This window comes from Anomalospiza imberbis, chromosome 2, assembly GCF_031753505.1.
Source record: "Anomalospiza imberbis isolate Cuckoo-Finch-1a 21T00152 chromosome 2, ASM3175350v1, whole genome shotgun sequence".
Classification (NCBI taxonomy): Eukaryota; Metazoa; Chordata; class Aves; order Passeriformes; family Viduidae; genus Anomalospiza; species Anomalospiza imberbis.
This window is the reverse complement of record NC_089682.1, coordinates 47,003,575-47,027,759: the sequence shown is the minus strand read 5'-3', so window position 1 is coordinate 47,027,759 and position 24,185 is coordinate 47,003,575. Positions and strand designations below refer to the sequence as shown.

Here is a 24,185-nt window from a genome sequence, read left to right as displayed (position 1 = left end):
GAACACATTTTCTTTCATTTTAAGTAGGTATGTACCCTAAATCTCCTCAAAATCAGAAAGTGCATAAAGCATTTATATAGTCATTTTCATTATTCAGGGTTTCACTGGATATTTGTTTACATTGAAAACTGGATTCATCACATGAATCATGAATTATTAATTCCCTCTCTGATCAACTGTTGAAGAAAAGCTAAGGAATCTGTTAAGAGGATTAAATTAGAAATGTAGCTGCTGGCACCTGTGCTGACCTTCAATCCCTTCAATGCCCTTCAACCCCAAAGTACATTTGAAATATGCCAGCACATCCTTTTTCTTCTAAAAAATTATATAGTTGCCCCAAGTCCATGTGATTTCCCCTGGCACCATGTGCATCAAAACATTTTTCTTCCAAAGTGGGGAACTTTCGCTGCTTCTGGATCTCAGCAGGTCCTCCACCTTCCAAAGAAACATCTTCTCTGTGCCGAATAAGGATTCTCTTCCATGTTAATCTTCTTATCCTGAAAGCGATTGGGGAAATATTAATCTACCTATAAAATAATGACTGTTTTGGGAAATACTATGGAATAGTACTAATACAAAAGTCAATAAATTCTATTTGTGTATATATATTGACAGAGATAATGGCTCATGAGCTGGTCACAGAAATACTACTCACATGCAAACACTCTCATAAGCAGAAGCTTGGGTTTTTTTATCTCCTCAGGACTGAAAACCTTTAATGCTATTCCTCACAAAATAATTGATGAGGATGTGGTTTCCATTTCAGGGCTCACTCCTATCTTGCCTGTGCTAAGAATTCTCACACAGTCTTAGCTGATACAGTCAAATAACAATGCTTATTTAGTCTGCACCACTCAGAAGCATAAATGATGGGAGCAGAATTAAACACAAATATGAAGTGATATAACAGCACACATATCTAACACAACTGGGATACTGCAGTCCATCTCTATAAAAGTGAAACACAGAGGAAAATAAAACATAAATAAATGTGCATCCTGCAGTACTGGTTGCTTTGACTCTTGCAACCAACAGTACAGTGGATATTCAGAGTTGTTCATGCATTATTATAAACATAAATACTTTGCAGATCTTCACAGCTTGGCAGGTGGTTGAATTTCCCACCTTCTGGCCACATGTAAAACATGATAAAATGCAATATTCCAACTACTAATGGCATTTAAGTACAAAGAAGAACTAACCTTGACCAGAACTCTTCACAACTACTTTGTAAACCTTCTACACAAACAACACCTGGTTTCCCTGGCATGCAAAACCCTGACAGAGAGAGCTCCTTGGCCCAGTCAATAATATTCTTTCTTTTTTGCTTGTTGTAAATGTGATGACTGTAGATCCACAATCTGGTGAACATGGTGACTTCTGACTGTGTGGCATCTGAGGCTGTCATTGAGGAGGATGAAAGATCTTTGTCAATGTAAGCAGCTGCGTGGTCTTTAACCCATTCCCTCGCACTCAGCATGCAGGGCTCGCCACTGAAGTTTTGCATCAAATATGTTTTTAGATCAGAGTTCAGGAGAATCTGCTGAGAGCGGCTTAACAGTGATGACCTAAAGAAAAAGAAAAATATAAATGCATATAAATATATATGTGTTTACAATTTAGCATGTTTTTAAAATCACAGAATAATAGAATCCTTAGGTTTGGAAGAGACGTCCAAGATCAAGCTCAACCTTTGACTGGTGATCACCTTGTCAACCAAACCAGTGCACTGAGTGCCACATCCAGCATGCACTGACCACCTCCAGGGAGGTGACTCCAAAACCTCCCTGGGCAGCTCCTTCCAATGACTGACCAACCTTTCCATGAAGAAATTCTTCCTAATGTCCAACCTCAACCTCCCCTGGCACAGCATGAAGCCATTTCCTCTTGTCCTGTCACTGGTTCCCTGGGAGAAGAGGCCAATCTCCACCTGACTACAACCACCTTTCAGGTAGCTGTAGAGAGTGATAAGGTCCCCCCTGAGTCTCCTTTTCTCCAGGCTAAACCACCCCAGCTCCCTCATGAGCTGCTTCTCATTAGGACTTGTGTTCCAAGCCCTTCCCCAGATTCATAACTTTTCAAAACTTGTTTCTTCAAGTTGCCAACAATATCAGGCATAGCTAGATAATACGCACTTGCTATAGATATTTAACTCATATTAGCTATGAAAACATCTTAATTATTATTTAATTGGTGTGCTAACTCTTGAATTGACAAACAGCACTACCAATCTGTAAAACAAAAACAAGAAAAAGAAAAAGGTACTTGAAAAGTAAGTATGGTGGCTGAACTAATTTCCTGTCTACTTCTAGACTTTCCAAGTCTACTTCTTTAAATAGAAATAAAAAGATCAGAAGGCTGGAAGAAACAGCATTGTGACAAAAGAAGAATAAGACCTCTGACTATCTTTTCACCCCTTTAGTTACTCTTAAGCTTTATCAAAACAGACACGTCTTTCTTCTTGAGCATCAAACCTACGAATAGTATCTACATGTAACCCTCCTGTACAGGTGATGGCTCCTTCACACTTTTTCCCTTTCCCTCACTTATTTGCTGAGCACAACAGGGAAATCGTAAGCTTGTATATTTGTTTTTTCGTCAGCACTGTTGTCAACCTGGCTTAATTCAGCAGTAAACCATCACAAAAAAAAAGGACTGCTTTCCCTGATCATAACCGTATTTGTAAAATACACTCTAACTTATAAACGTTTTTATTAGCAGTCATACCTCACAGTAATTTCTGGGAGAACAGTCGGATATTTAAATGGTAAAGCACAGGCCATAGAGAATTCCACCTAAAAACAAATGAGGAAATGTTTACTTCACACAAGCCATAAAATCCTACAAAGTAATAAAATATTTTTTTAAAAGGTGTTTACAATACCGTAGAGGCACTAGGCACCTCTGTCTTTACGTTCAGTATAAACTGAACTTTTGAAGATGGCACCTCTGCAGACTCATTTTCAACATAGTGTTTCAGTTCAGCTAGAGCTAGTTGGTCTGTGACAGCAAACTCTTCCTCATAAGGAAACATGCTAGACAGTAAATCTAACTCTGAAATTTGTATCTCTGCTTCTTCTTGGTTGGCCATTTTTGTTGTTCCCTGAGCAAAGAAAAATACAGGGAAGAAAGACACAGCTTAAATATGGGACAAAGTTCATTAACCACTCCTATGCAAATCATGTTACAGAATCACAGAATACACTGAGTTTGAAGGAACTCACAAGGATCGTCGAGTCTGACTTCTGGCCCTGCACAGGACAATCACAAGAGTCACACCCTGAGCCTGAAAAGCATTGTCTAAATGCTTCTTGAGCTCTGTCAGGCTGGTGCATTGACCACTTACCCGGGGAGGCTGTTCTAGCTCCCAACCACGCTTTGGGGGGGAAGGACCTCTTTTTAAAATATCCAACCCTAACCTTCTCCTGACAGCTTCATGTCCTGCCCTCGGGTCCTGTCACAGGACCCCTCAACTTCCCCTCCCGAGGAAGCCGTAGACTTAACGCATACTAATAGTTATGAACAAGCCCATCGGAACCACCTCGCGTCTGCCGGGCAGTCTGGGTCACGCACACACACTGACAGCCCACGCACTTTCCACTGCCCTGACGTGGGTCAGGACGCGCTGGTGTGTCACCAAACCAACGTTTTCCACACAGGGCTGCTACTCGAGTGTCCGAGTGCTGCGGAGCATCCCCTACACCTCAAACACGCCGCCACCGCTCCCCCACGCGGCGCACACAGAAGAGGAGGAGAAAGTGAGCCGGCGTGGCGCCCGCGCATGCGCGTACACGTCCCGCACCCGCACCCCACCCCCCCCATTGTGGGTCACGGCCCCACAATGCAGCGCGCCAGAAGCACACATGGCAGCCGGTGTCCGCCGCCCCGCCACCGGTGATTGAGGTGAGATTGAGGTCTGCCCCGTCTGCTAGAGTCATGCGCTACCAGGTTGTTCGCCCGGCCGCATCGGCACGTGAGGGACGGGAACACCCCGGGGCCGCCGCCGCGCTCCTACCGCCGTGGCCACTCTCCTCCTAGTCCGAGACTCGCTCCGTCGGCGCGCTGCAGCCGTCGCTTCGGCCGCGACGTGCGGGGCTTCTGATTGGTTGCGGCAGCTGTCGGTCATGACGCGGGCCAATCGGAAACAGGCGAGGCCAGGTCACGGGGGCTCCCCAGCCGCGGGACGGGCGGAGCGGGCCGGGCTGGGCCAAGCCAGGGGCCGGGGGCTGCGGGCTCGGAGCTCACCTGCTGCCCGCCGGACGGGAAGTGCCGGCTGGCGACAGGGTCCGGCCTGCTGCCCGCCACACCAATCGAGGCTCCCCAAGCGAGGCTCTCGGGGTCTTTTTCCAGGGTGTCAGTCAAACGCAGGTGCGCGTTTGGTTGTTTACAGACCGATCTGTTTCATTTTTAAAAATACAAAATGCTTCAGTCGTTTCGGCTGTGCATTCCTCGTATGGGCTTTGCCGTGGTGCAAAACCTGTCGGACAAGTCTGCCCAGGCGCAGCGTGGGTTAAATTAACAGTCCCACGTGTTGATGCCGTCCTGCATTCCTGGCAGGAGCAAGGACAATTTGGAAAGGATTTTATTAATTAAAATTGTTTTTACAAGATCAAGTGTTATAGCTTTTTTGCAGAAAAATGTGCTGTAGAGGAAGGTTGTTAGGTAAACAGTTACTTCTTTTTTTTTTTTTTTTTTTCCGAACAAGTTGAATGCTAAGTTGCAAAAGTTGGTAATTCTGGTGTCGATGTAGTGGCTGCCAAGCAGCCATCAACAATTGGGTCATCTGCCTTAAGAGTATGCGCGTGTTTGTAAATGGCTTTTCATTGTGAATATCATGCCTAAGCTCTTCCCAGCTTAATTTTTCTCTTTGATTCTCTTGGTCTGACTTATTTTTTTTTTTGGCCGTGACAGCTCTAAGCAGACAGTTGTGTTTTGGGGCAGGTGTGCTGCCAGTACAAGCAAAGAAATGGATTTGGAAAGGTGGACTGATACAGATTTACTGCTGGTTGTGTTTACATGAAGGGTGGACAGCAGGGTTAAGCTAGCCTGCCAAGATTGCAGCAACTTGATTTTGAACCCTTTTAGCTTCCTTGTTTTCATTGCATAATGTGAGTTTTAAGTTTACCTGAGATTTCTGGATGATCTTCTGTCAGGCAAGGTACAGGGGCTACAGACTAGAAACTAAAAATGCTTTATCACGTGATCAGTAGCCACCTCTCAGAAGCCAAGCACTTGGCTCAGGACTCTGAAGTGGTAGATCACTCTTGTTGAGAAGGGTCCACAGGTATAGTAGATAACAGACCTGTCTGAATTATTTGCTTGATACATGGGGAAGGTGATGATAAATCTTCCCCAGCAAAGAAACTGAAAAATCGGAATTCCCATTGTCTGTATATTTTCAAATATGTCAAGAGTATTTTACTTGTGTCAGATTTCATCGAAGACACAGGAAATTTGCAGTAAACAAAATGAAAAGGTTGAAATTCTGCAGGATTTAATTGTGACAAAACCAATTTTTTTCATAAAATTCCTGTGGTGTTAAAGTCCTTAAGGTTTATGGGATTTTTGATACTGAAATTTCCAGTCTTGTTATTTTGTGCAATACTTTTGATTTAACATTTTAAATCATTTGGGTTTTGTAATTCACATTGTGATCTTGTCTATACAACAGTTTTAATAGTTTCATGTTAAAATACAATGAATTTTTTTTTGTTTTGAAAATGTCAAATTAAAACAAGTTAATTCACCTCAAGGGACAGCTTGCCCATAGAAATAACTTGTGTAGCAATGAACAAGGAAAATTAAAACTACTTTCTAATCTTACTGTTTTTCTTTGTTAGGTCACTCTTCCTTTTAGGAACAATTACAGGCAACAAGTATGGGCAAGAAACGCATCAAAGGCAAAACTGCACAGTCTGATGAGTCTCCGGATATACTGAGTATGTTTCCTTGGAGAAGTTTGTGGACCTAATGTTTCTTTTAACCTCAGAGAAAGCTTGAAAGCTGATTAACATTAGAAGGCCTTCACACTAGTCACTGGCTTTGAAGTCGCATGTACAGATTCTGGATTTTTAATTGAAACACAAGTCTAGGAAGAAATACTGCTGTCATGACTTTTCTAAGTATGCTAGAAAATAATAATCCTGTCTTGAACACTGAGATTAGTTTCTAGTTTTTCAGGAAACTCAAACACAGTGTTCTTTACTGATACAGATTGTGTAAAATTACTCAGAATATAAAGTGTTTGTGGAGTCAGCTGCCAAGCTTAAGTTGCTTTTTCCTAGTGAAAAGTTTGTTGCAGAAGATTCTTGCTTTAGCAGTAAAAGCTGTGACTAAAATACTTTTTGTGAAGCAGTTTGCCTTTATTGTAGCAGCTAATTTGCTACTGACTCTGGACACTTCAGCTCTCATAGTGTATTTTGGTTAAAACCTCTTCTTTCTATTCTTCTGTTCCAAATAGTTCCTAATCCCAGATATTAGATTTTTTTTCTCCTAGCTCCACCTGCATCTCACAAGATAATTTTTTTTGTCTTGTTTACCTTGGTTATTGTAGCTTTTTTTTTTCACTTATGTTGTGTAGTTTTTACTTATATTGTGTAGTTTTTTACTAATGTTGTGTGTTCTCCTCTACCACCTTATCTGCCAGGTCACAGATTGTGTCTTTCTCATCTTCTTTGGGGAAGTGAGTTGAACCAGATGAATTTAGTTGGGAGAAAGAGCACTTAAAAGTTTGAAGAGGCTTGGTGGGATGGCCTGTTTTTAAGTCCACTCTGCTTTGGTTTCCTGATTGTCCTGATCTTCTTGTGTTAGCTTCTGTCTCTAATGGATGTCTTTTTAATCTGCTTTTGTCTGGTTTGGTTCTTGGGGGTGTTGGGGGCTTGTTTCCTGGAGTCAGGGTCAATGTCTACTGTAACTGTTCCTCTTTTTCTCCTGCAAAGAGACCAGTTACATTCTAGCTGCTGCTGGCATCTCATTTTTTTGCCTATAAATAGGTTACTTTATGATGACAAAGACCTGTCAAATCTAAGACTAATCCTGATGAATAATTCCACTGTAACAGTAGTTGTCAATATACAAATTTTTTTTGTTTGTTTTTTAAATGACAATTTTGTAGATAAAGCTTATGTTTTTCAGAAAGGCTAAAAGAATGCTGAATATCTGTGTTTGTCTCTTGTTGGCTAGCATTTGCACTTTGATAAAATCCTGTAATCTTGGACAGGAACAGAACTGGAGGTACAAAAGTTTGCACCAATTTCAGTTTATGCCAATAGAAATTTGCAATCTTGAGGCTGTAATCTTGCCTCAACAAAGATAGTTTCAGAGCTGTCACACTGTCTGAGCAATAAAAACAGCTCAAAGTAAAGTTTAGGATGCAGCAACAGTATACCCATATTGTCATTGGTGGTAACAAAAGGTTTCTTTCTGATACTCAGATAAATTGTCCGTGTTTCTTTGGCTCTAGAAAGACTATCCAACTTCTGGATTGCTGCCACTGTCTTCAAAGGTTGCATTTGTGATGCTACCTACATCCTTCTTGTGCTTTTTAATTTGTAGAACCTGTGTGCAAGCATATTCGTAAAGGACTGGACCAAGGGCATGTGAGAAGGGCACTGCAGAATGTGGAATGGCATGTTTGTCAGGACTGCAAGGCAGACAGTAAGACACAAGAGAAGGCTCAGGAGGAGGAGACTGATGAAGGCACTTCAATATGGTTATGCCTAAAATGTGGCCATAGGGTATCTCTTTTGTTGTTAATTTGTCTTAATACCTTTCAGTGTCTCATAATGCGGTGGAACAAGAGAGTTTCTAATTAAACTCTTATATTCTCTTTTTGTATTGTAAAGATGGTGCTACCTAGATGGCTTTATGTACTGTAGAGTGTGATTTTAAAATGTCTGCTCTGAATGTGAAATGAAGTACTTGGAACATGGCTCAAAGATATTTAGCAGGCTGAAGGCTAAACTACCATCTTGAGGACTGATTTTCTTAGAAAGTTTGAATTATTTTGCAGAAAAAATAAAAATGCTCCTAATCTGTGGGTTTTTTACAAGATCTTAATGCTCACATTAGTTCATGAAACTTAGAACTCTTGCATGCCAAAGAGGTTTTGGTTCTGTTTTGTTCTTTTAGGAATTCGTTCATTAAATGTTCAGTCCCATAGCAGCTTTATTCTGCACCCAGTAATTTATCAATCTGCAGAAAGAAATATTTTGAAATAAATATCCATCTGTTGATCCCAATTAGTTGAACATAATTGAACAGGTTTGATTGTAATACTTTGGTTTTACTTTGACTTTATGTATGTTTCATTGAGAGTCAAATGGATTTTGTGACACTTGTGGTTATCAATATTGTAGGGCTGTGACAGAAATTCTCCAGACCAGCATGCTTTAAAGCATTATGAAACACCAAGATCAGATCCCCACTGTTTGGTTCTCAATTTGGACAGCTGGAGTGTGTGGTGAGTTTGTCAGGCAGCACGAGACGGAGCTGGGGGGCAACAGAGGCTGGCATATAATTTGTCCTTTCTTTGAGGATTCTGAGATTTCTCTCTAGGCATATATTAAAGTGTTTCCAAACATGTAATTTCCAGCAGTCTTTGCTGAGATTTGCGGAATAAGTGTTATTTTCTTGTAAAATTTATCATTAGAAAATTTTCATAATTAAGGTTGAACTTGACCAACTAGTAAATGTGGTTGACTTAATATTTTACTGTTTCTACTTGGACACAATGCCGACACGTGGACACTGTTGTTGATTTGTAGCTCTAAATCTTAAGTGTCCCAAATGACCTTGGGAGAAGGTTCTTTCTGATGTGCACTTAGTGACAACCTTACTTTTATCTCCTCTGTAAATAAGATTTTTTTTTAATACTACATATAGACAGGAAGCATAGCTAGAATTATGAGATGCTACTGGATCAAGCAATACAAAATCCCTGTCCCTAGTAGTTTTTGCTTCACTCAAAAGTAATTATACACTTGTATATATGAGAGGAAACCCTAATTTTCTAAACTGTGCTATATAGAAATACTGTACTTGACATAAAGAGTTTTTGTTTTGCTTAGTAACGTGGTTTTGCAACTTAGTATCTGTCATTGTGTTCATTTTATATAACATTCTCTATTTAATTGATCATACTTAGCATTACATGTAACGATCACTACTTTTAATGAAATCTAGAATGGAAATGGATATTATTATTATTACTAATGAACTAGTGAACTTGTCTTTGTGAATTTAAATTAGTGTTAAAATGGTGGGTTTGAAGTGCTCTATTTTCCCTGGTTTTTAATCAAAATATTTGCAAATAAGAGGAAGTTGTGGAAGTAAGATGTTTGGCTTCCTTCTAGAATTTCTCGGTTGTACAAACTCACCCAAGAAATGATTCAAAGATTGATATATTGACTATAAATTATTATAAATCAAACCCACTGTCAAGAACTGTATCTCACAATGGGCCTCGTACAGAAATTCTGATCAAAATTTTATTCAAAATTTTAATTCTAATAAAAATCCTTCTATTAATGATATCAACGTGTGAACAAGCCTCTCTGTGGTGTGCATGCACGTGTGGTTCAAATTGGATTTAGATAACTGTAATGAGTTTAGAGACATGTGGAGAAGAAAGGGAGAGTTCTAGTTATTCACTAAATTCTGCTCTTTTGGACTTACAGCAGCTGATTGCACTTATTTTCAGTGCTGGTCAAACAGCCATCACTAACAAAACCTTTGATTCTTTCAAGATTGTCTACAATTTTTTTGAAAGGTAGAAGATTATGGTGTTAGAATACATGATGGAAGTAACTATCCTTTGTTATTCCAGGAGTGAGAATGTCTGTTTTTATTACTAACCAGATAGACAATAGATAAGAAATCAGGGATCCAAAAGCTGAGTCATGTGATGACTATAGCTAATGCCAGGAATGCTGGAGATTTGGGGAAACACTTTGCTGCAGACTACTTCTGCTTTTAATATCAGAAAATTGAGTCTGACTTTATGGTAATCTTGAAGTCTGCCTAAGAATTGTAATTGGTGTTTTCCAAAATGCAGAAGTATCAGTACTTCTTCAAAGAGTTGATTGGGTGGAACTACAAAATTGGTACATGTTAAAACTCCTTCAGCTGTTTGTGTCCTGTCACAGTTTTACCCTTCTCGAGCCTTTATGACTGCAGCTTCTCCTACAATTTTCTCTAAAGCAGATTACTGGCATAACCATATGCTTCTTTGCTCATAAAGAGACAAATGGGGTTTGTATCAGCAGTAGAAGATCAAATACAAGTCTGCAGGTTTAAGGGTGGACATTTGAATTATTTCTTATGTGACTTAAATACAATTAAGTATTTGCTTGGCTAGAATATTCAAAATATTTTTCCACGCCATAATATTCGTAAGTCATTTCCGTTATGGCCTGATACCTTAGTTTCTTGATTTTGGCAAAATTTTCCAAGCTTTTCTTTTTCTTGCCGCAGGGTTTCTAAGCACATCTTTTAAAAGTCTAATTTATACTTGTAAATTGCAACTGCCAGTCACCAAAATAATTTACTAAAGATAATTTTTAGGGGTTTTATTTTTGTGACAAGTAGATTGAATTCTTCTCTAAGACTTATACATCTTACACTAAACCGTGTAATTTTATAACTTTGTGTAATTAATTGCATCAAACAAGTAAATACCTTAGGATTTTTAAATAATAGAAAAAAAATAGGATTAATTGTTTTCTTTTGGGGGCGGCGGAGACAGGTGCTACCTATGTGATAATGAAGTTCCATATAAAACTTCAACCCTTTTGGGCCAGACTGTGGATTTTGTTAGAAAACAAGTTGGTATTGACTCATCACATGCAGGTAAGTAATTATAGTATAGATGCAGTAAATCAGAAGGTCTCCTAAGTGTTGCAGACAGTACTATAAATCCAGAATTTACACTAAATTAGATTTTGCTCTTTACGGTAAAGGGAAAAACTAATTTCTCCCCTTTTTTATATTCTTTGTCATAATTCTGATAGCAAAGTAACATCCTAGCCCATAGACCTAATTAGATCAGGATTTTGCTCAGCATACCCTAAACATTTACAGACAAAACATACAAGAATGGGCAGAAAAAAAGACAGTTTTATTGTGACTTTTTAAAAAATGTGACATTCAGTTTTTCTGCAAATAGGCATTTGACTTTCAGTACTTAGCGTGCTGTGTTGCTCAGTCTGTCTTGAGATCTAAAGAAAAATTGTCCTTGCTTAAGGATAATTTGATTTGATTTTTTTTAAAGTCTTTTTGTGGGTATTTGTGAATGTATCAGGAATGACTAAGTGTCTAGCTGTTGCAGCACATATCCTGATGGAAGGAGTAGTATACAGAAGTTTTGTCACTTGATCTATACATTTATTTTAGGTAGCTGCAGTGCTTTTAGAACTCTACTGTGTTCAGCCTGCAGTCTACCTGTAAAATACGATTGTTTAAAAGAAAACAAACCCAGCAAAAGCCCCCTAGTTTCCATAATGGCAAAACTAGTTCTGTACAAGGCATTTCCACTAGAAAAATTGGAAGAATTTGCATGTGAAAAAAAGTGCTATAACAAATGACTGTAAGAAATTCCAACACTTGGGTGAAATCACAGGCCCTGTGGGAAATGGAACACAAATATCCAGCAATGTCACGTGGCTGTCTCTGAATTCAATTTTTTCAGAAAGCAGCTGAGGTTTTCCCAGAGGGAGCAGAGTTTTTTGAGTGGTCAGTCTTTCCCAGACACACAGTTGAACTTCATAACAGTTGCCAAAATTTTCTTCTTGGGTTTGAACTAGAAAACCATTGAATACTTGGGTGCAGTTGTTGTTTGTGTCATGTGTTGTGTGTGTTGTTGTTCATCCATCTGTTTCTTGTCCTAAGATTGTATTGTCTGTTTTCCTTGCTTTCTCTGAACTTGTGTTACTTGATTTTTAGAGATAGTATTAGCTCTCAGCCCTATTTACCAGAAACGAAATCACTAGCTGACTGCCAAACTGGCAGAACCAGTGTGGATGTTATTTTGAAAACTGCATGGAACTCGCTTCTCCCTTAGAGCTTTATTAAACAGGCCGTTGAAATTTTCAGCAATACACCAACAAAATTTGGGGGGAAATATTTTTAACTCCTCTTGAAGACTATAAACCTTTCAGTATCATCTGTTTAGGTACATTAAATGAATATGAGAATGCTTTAGCAGTGGGAACCAGTTGGATGTTGTAGAAAGCCCTCACATAGGTGATTTTGACAGGAACATTCTGAATTCTGAAGAATTTCAGAGTATATTGGCATAAATGGCTTGTGTGCCAAGAGATGTTTAATTTGCTTGCTGATTTGAAATGGCATTGCAGGCAGCTCGTGATTTGTTGGGTTTTTTTAACTTCTATTACCTAGACAATTTAAGAAAATAAATCAGTAGTTTTATATTTAAAAATTAAAGAATTAATTATCATATGTATAAGCTCTAATCATCATAGATTGCTGTCTGCTGTAATAATCTTTCCTAGCCTATACTGTATAACTATGTTAACATGTGATATGTTTTTATTATTTCAGAAGAAAAACAACAGAACAAAGAAGTTGAAAATAAAAAAGTAGAAAAAGACAGCAAAAATGAGCAAGAAAAAGAAGTTTCACTTAAAGAAGAAAATTCTCATTCAACTGCTGATGGAGAAGTCACTGTGAAAGGACTTAGTAACTTGGGGAATACATGTTTCTTTAATGCAGTGATGCAGGTACAGGACTTGCTGTTGCTTTTAGAAAAACTTTGAATAGGAAAAAAAGCCACAAACAAAATGAAAAACAGCCCACAACAACCGTGTCCCCAGCATTTTACAGTGACACAATTAGAATGTGATTTTTTTATCTGCCAGGAATGATGGCTTCTTTCTAAAAATAGTGTTTTGGCCCAGAGAAATACGAAGAAATGGAGCTGCAGGTTCAGACTTGCTCTAGGGGGAAATACAATAAACTGCCTTGTCCTTGAGGGATAGCATTTTTCACTGACATAAAATAAGCATGCCGACTTCTAGTTATTTTTTAAAAATATGAAATAGTCTGACACATCACCCTTGTGACCTCTTTGACTATAAGAGATTAGCACTCAAAGACCACGGGTGTTTATTGTAATAAAAATGTCTCTCTCAGCAAAAGGAAATCAAAACTAAATATTGGATGAAAAAAGCAGGATGAGCAAGTTGCAGGCATTGCCGTCTTGTGTGACTTGTTCAGCTCAGAAATGTATAATAAACTTGTTCTTTCATGTGTGTAGAAACAGACATTATCTTGTGCTCTTTGGCTTTTGATACTGAAGCTTTACTCAAATTCCCACTGTACTTGCAGATTTTGGTAAACTGCTTTTAATTTACTTTTAAACACTTTTTAAACCAAGCAAATACATGTATTGCATTTTATCCTTCAAATTTTTTGAAACAGACACTAGTAAATACACTTGTCAAAAGATCGGTCTGTAGAAGAAAAATACACTTAGGGTTTCTGCAATATGAAGTAATGCTTATAGAGGGCATTGGTAGTCCCATTAGCTATATGGAATGTACCTTTAAGTCTTAAACACAGATGGGGACCCTAGAGTGGTAATTAACCACTTTAGTTCTGTGTTTGGGAAAAATAAATTGCTGCTAAACTGGTTGCTACAAATTCCATGACTAGCAGAGTTCAACTGCCCTTCCTGTTGTCCCCATTTTCCAATCTCTTTCTGTCTTTATGTTCTACAGAATTTATCACAAACTCCAGTCCTGAGGGAGCTGCTTAAAGAAGCTAAAATGCCTGGCACAACAATTAAAATTGAGTCACCTGAGCTATGCGTGGTAATATGTTTTGACCTCCATAGTGTTTGTCCTTGTCTTCCAGTCTGTTAAGGAAACTAGCAGTGCTTCTCTGTCGATTTTAAAGCTGCTCCTATTGTCAGCTTCCTACTCACAGTATAGCCAGGCAGCAGATTCCAACTCCATCCCCAGCAGACTGCCCTTAACTAGCTAAGCCACTCTTTTGTAACACCCATCCTCATTGGACGGATAAGGCTGTTTCCACTCTTTGATATTGGCACAGCCATGATTTATCAGAGCTAGGGTTGCTTACAGTCCCTTCTCCTACATGTTCCAGGTAAATACTAACAAGATTAGGGTGTAAAATCAGCAGGAGCTTCATCACTGCTTTCTATAAAGCTGCTTCTGAAGTCAGTGGAGGTATTTTGTTGAGTGTAAGAACAGTGATTCAATACTCTGTCGTAGAAGGAGTGCTTGCATTACAATAATGTCATTTAAAGGATGAAAATGTGTAACTCTTGCTATAGTGCCACTTGTCTAAATGCAAAATAAGAAATTAGAGGATGTCTGTAGCACTAACTTAAATAGCACACCTGTCATTACAGTTAGAGATTTGGATGACAGAAAATGTACAACCTTTTTAAGAAATTTGTTTTTTTCCTAGTAAAGGTAAGAAATCCAGACTTTGAACTAAGCAATAAATGAGTTTTGCTATCATTTCATGATAAGCCACACATTTTGTCAGGTTAACTTATTGCCATTTTGGAATTTTGGGTATTCTATTTGACAGTAGTGTTTTCAGGAACTGAAAAGGAAAAACTTTCTGCAAAAGAATCTGCCACCAAATTAAGGCAAAACAACTCTTTTGCTTTTCTTTCAAACAGGAACCTCAGCTAATAAAACTAGATCAGCCGGGTCCTTTAACACTAGCCATGCATCAGATTGTGACAGAAATGCAAGAGACAAAAAAAGGGGTAGTGACTCCTAAGGAACTTTTTGCTCAGGTTTGTAAAAAGTAAGTATCTGTACAATTGCACGTCATTGTAAGTATGAAAATGTTTGTTGTTTAAGACTGTCAGTTTTTATCCTTTTTTATCTATAGCTCAGAACACAGCATATATAATTTGTAGAATACTTAATTTTTGAAAGAAGAGCGAAATAAAAATTAATAGCAGTAAAATGAAAGATAGTGACATACTGAGTAGGTGGCATCATATTTTTAGAAAATATGATATGTATACACTTACTTCTTTTATATACTTACATTCTGGAGACTTTGTCCATGTGTGTTTGCTGTGAATCATTTTTGCTTTATCTCTGAGTTCAGTTATACTTTACAATTTCATTTAACAGAGCAATACGATTCAAAGGTTATCAGCAGCAAGACAGTCATGAACTGCTTCGTTACTTACTTGATGGAATGAGAGCAGAAGAAATCCAAGTGAGTGCTAAAGTCATAGTTGTGCATACCTTTTCTTCTTCGTACCCTGGACCCAGACTCTTCTGCTGAGGGGAGAAAGAACATACTTCCTGAGATATGTCAGCTTCTCATGAATGTAGTATGGTTGTGCTGTCCGTAGCGCTCACTTGAAGCATATTAGCAAAGAGAACCCACAAAAAGTGGCTTTGGAGTATGTGTAGGCACTCTAAAGAACATCCTTACGTTTTAATTTCTGAAACACACCTGTAGAAATTCCATAGGGGTTTTTTCCCAGTTTTAATTTGGACAAGTATTAATCCTTAGACTGATTTTCTTACATGCTTATTGGAACATTATGGTTGCAACTTCTCAGTTGATTTTTTTTTTTGATATCTACAGGAACTATTGTGTGGTTCTACAGGTATTCGTGCTGTTTGTATTGATTTTCTTAATTGGTGAAGATTATACTTTTTTCCTCCATCTGAAACACATCATAAAATGAACTAGCTAACTGAATTATCGTAGGAAATTTTACAGAGTATATTTGTTTTGAAAATTTCAGCAAATAAGTATTGGAATACTAAAGGCGCTGAGTGATTCTAACAATCAAAATGAAGAAGAACTTAAAAAGAAAATTAAAGGTAAATTATCACAGCATCAGTAAATTGTAAAATCTCCTTTGTTGAAATATATACAGTAATATTAATAGTATCAACCAAAATATATATGTTTACTTGTACAACTTTATGACCTCTTGAGTACACTTATATCTAGAATAAAAGGCTCAATAATTTTAGTCTATATTTAAATGTCTTGCTGAACTTTGTTGGCATTTCCTTCTTAACAGGATAAGAGAGAGTTGATTCTGTAGACATCATACATTAAAATATGTTTGGGCAATGATTAATCATTCACACATGTAAGAAATTAAAATACTGGTATGTGAATATAATTTATGCAGCTGCTAATAGTCCATTGTTACAAAACAGTAGTATAGAAAAACTCCAAACAATGAACAGAAGAATTTTTAAACTTTCAAGCTGACTTAGGAGATGATCTGACAATTTAAATTCAGACTGTGTTACTCTGAAATTACAACTTGAGGAAAATGGTTTTGTGTGTCTGACAAAAGTTGGTGCTTGTTTTTTAAGTTCAGATAGTTGTTTCAGTCTTGAGGGAAAACAGGAATCCTTACTGAGATGCAGTACTTCTGAGAAAATAGGGAAATGCATTTGAGCAGAGAAAGTGGTAGAGATATGGCTTAACCAAGCTGTGTTCTGGGTATGTGTTTTCACCCCCATTCTTTTGATACACAAAATATTCTTAATTTAAGAATCTTGCTGTACTTGCTATCCTGAGGAAACCAGAACAGGCCAACATGTTTCGTCATACACCTTGCATGTTATATTCTCCTTCTTTATTCAGTATGCTGTAATGAAATTGGTTGCCAGTATATTGTATGTAATATTTTTAACTTTACTATATACTTTCTGAATTCTCAGAATATGAAAAGAAAAAGGGAATACAAAGTTTTGTAGATCGAATCTTTGGTGGAGAATTAACCAGCACAATTATGTGTGAGGAATGCAGAACTGTAAGTAAAATGCCTACACTGAATAACCTAGAGTGTTATGTCCTGTAATCTGCAGGAGAACGCCAAAGTGACTGTCTGTAGAAGTAAGACTTGACTAGCTGCATGTTTTTAAAAAGGAGAATGATTTGTCTGGAATCTTTTTTCCACTGTGTTTTAAAGTTAATCTTTCAGTTCCTTTCAAAAGCCTTCCAGAAAAAGAGGTCAGCAACAGCAAGCTGCCTCTGCCAGAATTCCCTCCTAGATTCTCAGTGAACACCTTCCAGTGGTACAGATCATAGAGCAAAATAATTGCTGTGGGGCCCTTTCCTCTTTTATTCAGGGGATTACGTTTTCCCCTTTACCACAATGAAAAGACCGTGGGAGTGCCAGGAGGACAGTTAAGAAAACACTACTGGGATAGTATATCCTGAGATTGAAGTAATTTGAGTGTATTAGCAAATGAGCTAGCTGAATATTATCATGGATTACAGCTATGAGTGTCTTAGGCCCTAAGGTGCAGTCTCACTAGGTAACTGAAATTCATAGAAGTATTTCCTGCTCATTTCTGTGGTAAAGTGACTGTTGGATTTTTGGTCATTGGAAAAGCTATTTCTGGAGGTAAAAGAGCCATGTTTTATAGTTGAATGCATAAATAAAAGCAGGCCTTGAATGCAAACATGCAAATACACCTATTGACTGCAAGCCATCTGTTTCCAAACAAAATTAAATTGGACTCTTGATTATTCATTTAAAGGTATCCTTGGTCCACGAGTCTTTCCTTGATTTGTCACTTCCCGTACTAGATGTTCAGGTAAGAAATAGTACATAGGTACTTGTCGGCTTATATTTTTTTTATTCACATGAAAACGCATATTATACAGTCATTATGAAGAGTATTTAAGTTTCTTTCTAAAATTCTCTTTTGCAAGTCAAAATTGCACAGGAAGATAGAGTAAGATTTTTAATGAGAGTCATTCCTGTAAGTTGTGGCTCTCTGGAAAATTACACAGATTATTTGAGTTCTTTGGGAGTTTGTTTTCATGTTTTTCATCCATTTTCCTGCACCAAATCCAAGAACACCTCTCCTAATATTCAGGTTATGGAATAAAGTTAAGAAATGTTGATAGGATAGTATGTGAATACTTATCTGATCAATCTCCAGACACTTTCCTTTTAGCAGAAGCAAACAAATTCTGTGTCAGGCAGTTCAACAGAAAATGTCTCTCCGTGTGCAAAACATTACTTTTAATGCATTTAATGAGATCTGTTAGAGGGAAAGGTGATGTTGCGCCTTTACAGGTTTAGATTTTGGCCCTCGATAGCCTTTTTTTTCATACAGTTTCATTCATTTCATATGGACTTTCTGAAGTGAGACACTCCTTCCATTAACATCAGGGTGTGAGTTAGTTGTACATTACATCATTAAAATGTTACCTGAAGCTGAAAACTCAGATAACATCTCTATTTCTGTGGCTTTTTGGGTTTTGTAGAAAGGGAAAATTACAAGGAGAGAAAACATTAAAAAAAACAAAGAAATGGAATCTGAAGATGAAGAGGATGAAATCAGTGACCATTACCTTAAGCAGAAATATGAGCCCCGTGGTACAAGTAAGCACCTTCAGAAAAAAATGAAGAAACAGGCCAAAAAAAAAGCCAAGGTTGGTTTGGATAGATATTTCACTTTGTGCTTGCTGTTTCGTTAAATAAATTCTTTTTAGTTTCCTTAGTTTACATGAAGGAAGAGATAGCTTAGAACTTCTCCTCTTTTCATATACACAACTGAAATGAGCAATTACACCCATGTCTTTGGGGTTAAGATGTTCTGTTGAGCATTGTTGTGTAGGAATAATATAATATCCAGTAGAATTTGTTGTCTGTCTGAAGAAGCCTTAATTTGTATCAGACTGTTTCCCAGTCATTGATTGCAAGAATATTCACAAAACTTTAGAATACAGACACAAGAAAGATCAGGAAGATAGCAAGGGCATCATTAGCTGTCTTTTTATGATACAATGTAACAGGGAGCAGTGGGGAACTATGTCTGAGTGAGGATACATTCAGTATTAGTGGAACTGATTATCTCTGATCATTAAATCATAGATTATTCTTCCCCCTCCTGCCTTGTGTATCTATGGTATGCAACAAAGATGATAAAGAAGTGGTAAGAAATACTAAATATAATTTAGACTTACTTTGGTTTTTGTACTCTTGTTTATTATGTATTCAAATGAGCAGAGCCAACGCCGGCAGGAAAAACTTCAAGGAAAGGTGCTTCACTTGACAGATCTCTGCACAACTGAACAGCCAGAGATAGATGTCGAGTACAACCAAGAATCAGAGACTGAAATGAGCTCTGAAACTGTTGATAAGAAGCAAGAAGAGGAATCATCACATGATTGCAAAGATCACTGCTTAACTCAGAAAGACTTGACTATACAGGGAAATAGTACAGAAATTCAGAGCAGGCATGAAAATGCAGGAAAGGCAGAACAAGAATGTGAGGAAAAGGAGTCTCTCCTGGATCTCTCTATGGAAGGCTTAGATTCTCCTATGACGTTTGTCAATGGCCTTGACAACCTGTCTTTGAAAGAGGAGGATGACAATGAAGATGAGGAAGAGCTTGCTACAGACTTTTCAAAACTCCACTTGGGTGCCAGTGACACAAGTACCTTGGATAGCCTTCAGCCTGTTCCTAAAAAGATGTGTGAAGTATCTACGGATGACCCTGAAACAGCATTTTGTACTCTGGCAAACAGGGAAGAGCTGAACCCTGAAGAAGATTCAATCCATCATTGTTTGTATCAATTTACCCGTAATGAAACACTTACCGAGACCAATAAACTACTGTGTGATGTGTGTACACAAAGGCATTGTGGACCAAAGAATAACATAAGTATGACAGACTTTTTTAAAAGAAAACTTTAAACATATCCCTGTCTGCTTCTTGAATGGGTAAAGGGTGGGGAGAGTATCCTTTTTACAACTTTGTCTACTTTCATTCATCATATTAAAGGGGAATGCTCAGCTTCTCAGTTATTTGTACCAGTTTAAATAGTGAAAATAAATTCTTGCTGTAACATTTGTTTTGATATAAAACACTTGTTTTAATCTTTGGTGATTTTTCTTTTCTGCAGGTGAAAAGAAGTATGTTTATACTAATGCCAAAAAGCAGATGCTCATCTCTCTAGCTCCTCCAATTTTAACCCTTCACTTAAAGAGGTTTCAGCAGGTAAGTAGCAGGCTGATACAAGTATGTAGCCTCTGGTTAATATGTATATATGTGTACATATGTATGTAGTACTAGCTTAACTTGAAAACATGCTAACATTCTTTTATTTTCTACAAAACTAGTTTGTTTTTCTTCCCAAAGTTCAGAAGGCATTAGCGTGAAGCATTGTGTTTTGTGGTCTTTGAGGCACTAAGGTGTGTTTCCCTGAAAGAATATTCCCTTAATTAACTGGAAAATATTGTTTTGTGAGTGTATTCACAACATATTCTCTTATTATTCTTACTGCTTACTGTATTAAGCAGAATCTTAGCATTAATGATTTCCTACTATCACAGCTGCTCATGGGCTCATTTATTTTAGTAGGTAGAGGTAAATAGGACCCCTTACTAGTAACAAATAAGTAACAAGTTGGCAGAAGTGGAAAAGAGAGGATTCTGAGCCTTGTTGGGGAGAAGGAAGGATGAAAGGAAAGCAAAGTAACTTTAGTTTTATTTACAGACACTGAAGTCACTTACCTCTTTATCCCTAAATTGTAGAAAAATTTTTAACTCGGGGCTTTAGCTTTTTAAGAGAGAAGGAGGAAAAGAAAGGGAGACAGTACTTTTAAATTTAATCCTGTTTGGTGTTTTTGGTCAATATACTTGAAAAATAAGGGAGGCAACTTTAATTAGATAAAACCTTATTTCATATAGAAAATGGAAATGTGTAGCCTGATCCAAGAGACTGTAATATGAAGAAAATAACATTTATCATAATCTCCTTTTGTTTTTCCAGTTTGATACTGGACAATTGTTTGATTAAGGTGGGAGCAGTTTGCATCAGTTTGGATCTTCTAAGATCAGATCCTCAGGCATGTTACAGTATCTGAGAAGCAAGAGTTGTCCTCATAGTTACTGAAGTGCATTAGAGCTGATTCTTTTTCCACTTCTGCTACCATTACATTAATGTATGAGTGAGCTGAAGAGCCATCTTAACTTGTGCTCCAGTGCAGCATGTGGGGGCAAGGAAATAATGCTGGAATACTGGACATCAGAGAAAAAAAAAAAGATTTTCCCCAGTTTTGTGTAATGTAAAACTAATTTGTATTGTTGAAACTTTAACCTGAAACATTTAGTAACTAAGCATGGTTTTAATATGCTCCATTTTAACATTATGGGGTTTTCCCTCTACTTTGGTTGTTTAAGGCTGGATTTAATCTACAGAAGGTTAACAGGCATATCAAGTTCCCAGAAGTGATAGATTTGGCTCCTTTCTGTACAGCTAAATGTAAAGTAAGTGGGAAAACAATCAGATTCTCCTTTTCCATGTTCTAATGTGCTTTCACAACAAAGCTGCTTAGCAAAATCTTTGTAGAATGCTTGTCAAGCCTGTTACTTTGTGTGATCACTTGTACTTCACTGTTCATAAGTGTAGTGCTTGCATGAATCTCTAATGATCAGTTTCCATTTCATTAGCAAAAAAATCAAAGAGTTTACATTCTTCAAAACCCAGCACTTGGCTGACATAGCTAAACTTGTGGTTTTCTAGAATGTGGCTGAAGGGAATACAAAGGTCTTGTACTCTCTCTATGGAGTTGTTGAACACAGCGGAACAATGAGGTCTGGACACTACACTGCCTATGTTAAAATGAGAGCTATGAACAACCACCTCTCTGATCTTATCCTTCGAGGAAAATCTCAAGGTAAATCATTAGAAATATTTTACAAATTATTTCTTACAGATTCACAAAATGGTTTGGGTTGAAAAGGGCCTTAAAGATCATGTCATTCCAACCTCCTGCCATGGCTGATAAGTTCTCTGAGAAGGGCAGTGAAGCTAGTGAAATGCTATAAGGAGCAGCTGAGGGAGCTGGGAGGGTTCAGCCTGGAGAAAAGGAGGCTCAGGGGAGATCTTATCACTCTCCAGAACTGCCTGAAAGGAGGGCATAGCAAGGTGGGGGTCCAGCTCTACTCCCAGGCAACCAGTGACAGGACAAGAGGAAATGGCCTTAAGCTGTGCCAGGGGAGGTTCAGGTTGGACATTAGGAAGAAAAGAAGACAAAATGGGTGGTTAAGCATTGGAAGGGGCTGCTCAAGGATGTGGTGACATCCCCATCCCTGGAGGTGTTCAGGGAACAACTGGATGTAGCACTCAGTGCTCTGGTCCAGTTGGCAAAGTTGGTCAGTCACAGGTTGGATTCTATCTTGCAGGTCTTCTCCAACTTAATGATTCTATGATTGTACTCTATGATTCTTACTGAAGAACAGTAATAGAACCGATTGCTTCTATTTTTTGTAATAACTTTTACTCCTAAATTTTTCCTTTCACAGCTTCAAAAACGGAGCCAGTCAAAGGTCAGTGGTTCCACATCAGCGATACCCATGTACAACCTGTGTCTGTGTCCAAAGTGCTGAGCTCCCAAGCCTATCTTCTGTTCTATGAGATGCTGCTGTAACTCATCAGAAGAGCCTTCGTGGGTTTGCAGACACTTTTTTTGGAGGTCTGAGAAGGCAGACTTGCAAATTATGTTGTTAACATGTTGGAGCTACTGTATAGCAGGAATTCACTTTATGCATTTTAGGCACTCTGACAAGCAGTTAACATACTTTTTCCAGTGTTTCCACTACTTTTCAATAGAAGTCTTTTTTCAAAATTACAGCTTTGTGTTTTTGTTGAGTAATTTGTTGATACAAATCTTGATCAGCAGCTTTTTCACTTTAAAGCAACTGGCTCTACTTTTGAACTGTAGCTATCTTGGCTATCATGTGTTCCAATGCGTTTTTTAGACCTGGGTTCCAAGCATAAGAAGCTGTTTCTTCCTACACATCTTAAGAGCCAAAACAATTGCAGCTTCAGCTCTCTTTTCACTATTGGGTTTTGTCCAGTAGAGGAGCTCTCAAGTTTGCAAATGCTCCAGGAATTCTTTTGCTGGTGCTTTGGCAAGGTTGAGTGCTTGGCTCACTCTCACTACAGGCAGTCCCATGTAGCCTTTCCGCACAGCAGGTGTAAGGACCAGTAGTCCTGCACTGACTTGTAACTTTGAAGTTCTCTTCTCCACAAGCTTCATGTTGGCTTTCATGTGAATAAAATCTTGGGTCTGCCATGCTAGAGCAGCAGCTGCTTACATTCAATACATTTTTCACAACAGCCTTACTAAGAAAATGGGCATCTTGTTCTTGTAACCCTTAGAGCCATCAGCAGTGGCCCTCATGCAGCTGACAATAGCAGTATGCCAATCCTTCTGAAAACTTGCTGAGTTTATTTTTCAGCCTCACCAACAACTGACTATAAAGTCTGCATTAGTAGAGCTGTTGTATGTCAGCCTTATTTAGGCATAAGATAGCTCCAGACTTGATTTAGCTTTCCACTCCCTTCTGGTTGTGAGATAGAGTAGCGCTGGCAAGAGCAGTAAAAGGATTAATTATTGAAGTGGCTTGGATTTCAAGTGCAGTTCTCCTTTCAAGCTACTTGGAGACACATAAGCTGTTTACTTCCTAAGATTAATCTTAACATAGGGCTTCAGCTGAAAGATTCCAGCACTCTGCATCATGCTGGCTAGTGCTGCTCAGCATTTATTTTTAAGGTCATTAGAATGTGATGCAGTTCACTGCTGTCAGGATGCCCTTTTGAGAGCATAGGGAATTAAAAGGGTGAGTGAGAGATCCAAGTAAAAAAAAATGAAGCACAGGATCATAAATTGGTTTGTGTGGGAAAGGACCTTAAAGATCATCCAGTTCCAAACCTCTACCATGGGCAGGGACAACCCCCACTAGGCCAGGTTGCTCCAAACCCCATCCAGCCTGGCCTTGAACACTTCCAGGCAGGGGGCAGCCACAGCATCTCTGGGCAACCTGTGCTAAGACCTCACAGGGGAGAATTTCTTCTTGTGTATCAACCCTAAATTTTCCCTATTTCAGTTTGAAGGCATTCCCCTTTGTCCAGTCACTATATTCCCTGATGCAGAGTCCCTGTCCAACTTCCCTGTACCCCCTTCAGACACTGGAAGGTGCTGTGAGGTCTCCACACAACCTTTTCTTCTCTAGGCTGAACAACTTTCAGCCCCAACTTTCTCTGCCCCTGTCCATAGGGGAGGTGCTCAGTCCCCTTATCAACTTGGTGACCCTCCTCTGGACTCATTTTAACAGTTCTCTTTCTTATGTTTGAGGCACTACATCTGTACACAGTGCTCCAAGTAGG

At 38.4% G+C, this 24,185-nt stretch overlaps 2 protein-coding genes across 9 annotated transcripts; one reads left to right on the top strand and one right to left on the bottom strand.

Annotated features, from left to right (window-relative positions):
* Window positions 1–133: 133 nt before the first annotated feature.
* On the bottom strand, window positions 134–3,374 carry RWDD2B (RWD domain containing 2B). The gene is made up of 5 exons (XM_068180789.1): window positions 3,225–3,374; window positions 2,885–3,103; window positions 2,728–2,795; window positions 1,203–1,568; window positions 134–497 (listed from the first exon to the last, which is right to left on the bottom strand). The coding sequence occupies exons 1-5, from the start codon at window positions 3,333–3,335 to the stop codon at window positions 260–262; spliced, it is 1,002 nt and encodes a 333-aa protein (XP_068036890.1). The 5' UTR covers window positions 3,336–3,374; the 3' UTR covers window positions 134–259.
* A 436-nt stretch (window positions 3,375–3,810) lies between these two features.
* Window positions 3,811–22,644, top strand: USP16 (ubiquitin specific peptidase 16). Of its 8 annotated transcripts, XM_068180756.1 has the most exons (18): window positions 3,812–3,903; window positions 5,841–5,939; window positions 7,555–7,736; window positions 8,358–8,461; window positions 10,745–10,848; window positions 12,559–12,737; window positions 13,737–13,829; window positions 14,672–14,802; window positions 15,141–15,228; window positions 15,770–15,848; window positions 16,710–16,801; window positions 17,535–17,591; window positions 18,271–18,438; window positions 19,016–19,673; window positions 19,915–20,009; window positions 21,194–21,280; window positions 21,537–21,690; window positions 22,319–22,644. In XM_068180756.1, exons 2-18 carry the CDS (start codon window positions 5,879–5,881, stop codon window positions 22,441–22,443), a joined length of 2,457 nt encoding a protein of 818 aa, XP_068036857.1. In that variant the 5' UTR covers window positions 3,812–3,903; window positions 5,841–5,878; the 3' UTR covers window positions 22,444–22,644. The 8 variants fall into 8 exon arrangements, with proteins under 8 accessions (XP_068036858.1, XP_068036863.1, XP_068036861.1 ...); XM_068180757.1 differs by lacking the exon at window positions 21,194–21,280 and having other exon boundaries at window positions 3,811–3,903; XM_068180762.1 differs by lacking the exons at window positions 21,194–21,280; window positions 22,319–22,644 and adding an exon at window positions 20,784–20,859 and having other exon boundaries at window positions 3,811–3,903; window positions 21,537–21,604.
* The last annotated feature ends 1,541 nt before the right edge of the window (window positions 22,645–24,185 follow it).

Coding starts and splice junctions, on each gene's coding strand:
- RWDD2B (XM_068180789.1), bottom strand. CDS start 3,335: ATGCACCAGCCTGACAGAGCTCAAGAAGCATTTAGACAATGCTTTTCA. Junction 2,796..2,884: donor AGGTGCCTAGTGCCTCTACG/GTATTGTAAACA, acceptor ATTTGTTTTTAG/GTGGAATTCTCTATGGCCTG. Junction 1,569..2,727: donor CTCCCAGAAATTACTGTGAG/GTATGACTGCTA, acceptor CTTTTTCTTTAG/GTCATCACTGTTAAGCCGCT.
- USP16 (XM_068180756.1), top strand. CDS start 5,879: ATGGGCAAGAAACGCATCAAAGGCAAAACTGCACAGTCTGATGAGTCT. Junction 15,229..15,769: donor TGAGAGCAGAAGAAATCCAA/GTGAGTGCTAAA, acceptor TGAAAATTTCAG/CAAATAAGTATTGGAATACT. Junction 21,691..22,318: donor CCTTCGAGGAAAATCTCAAG/GTAAATCATTAG, acceptor TTCCTTTCACAG/CTTCAAAAACGGAGCCAGTC.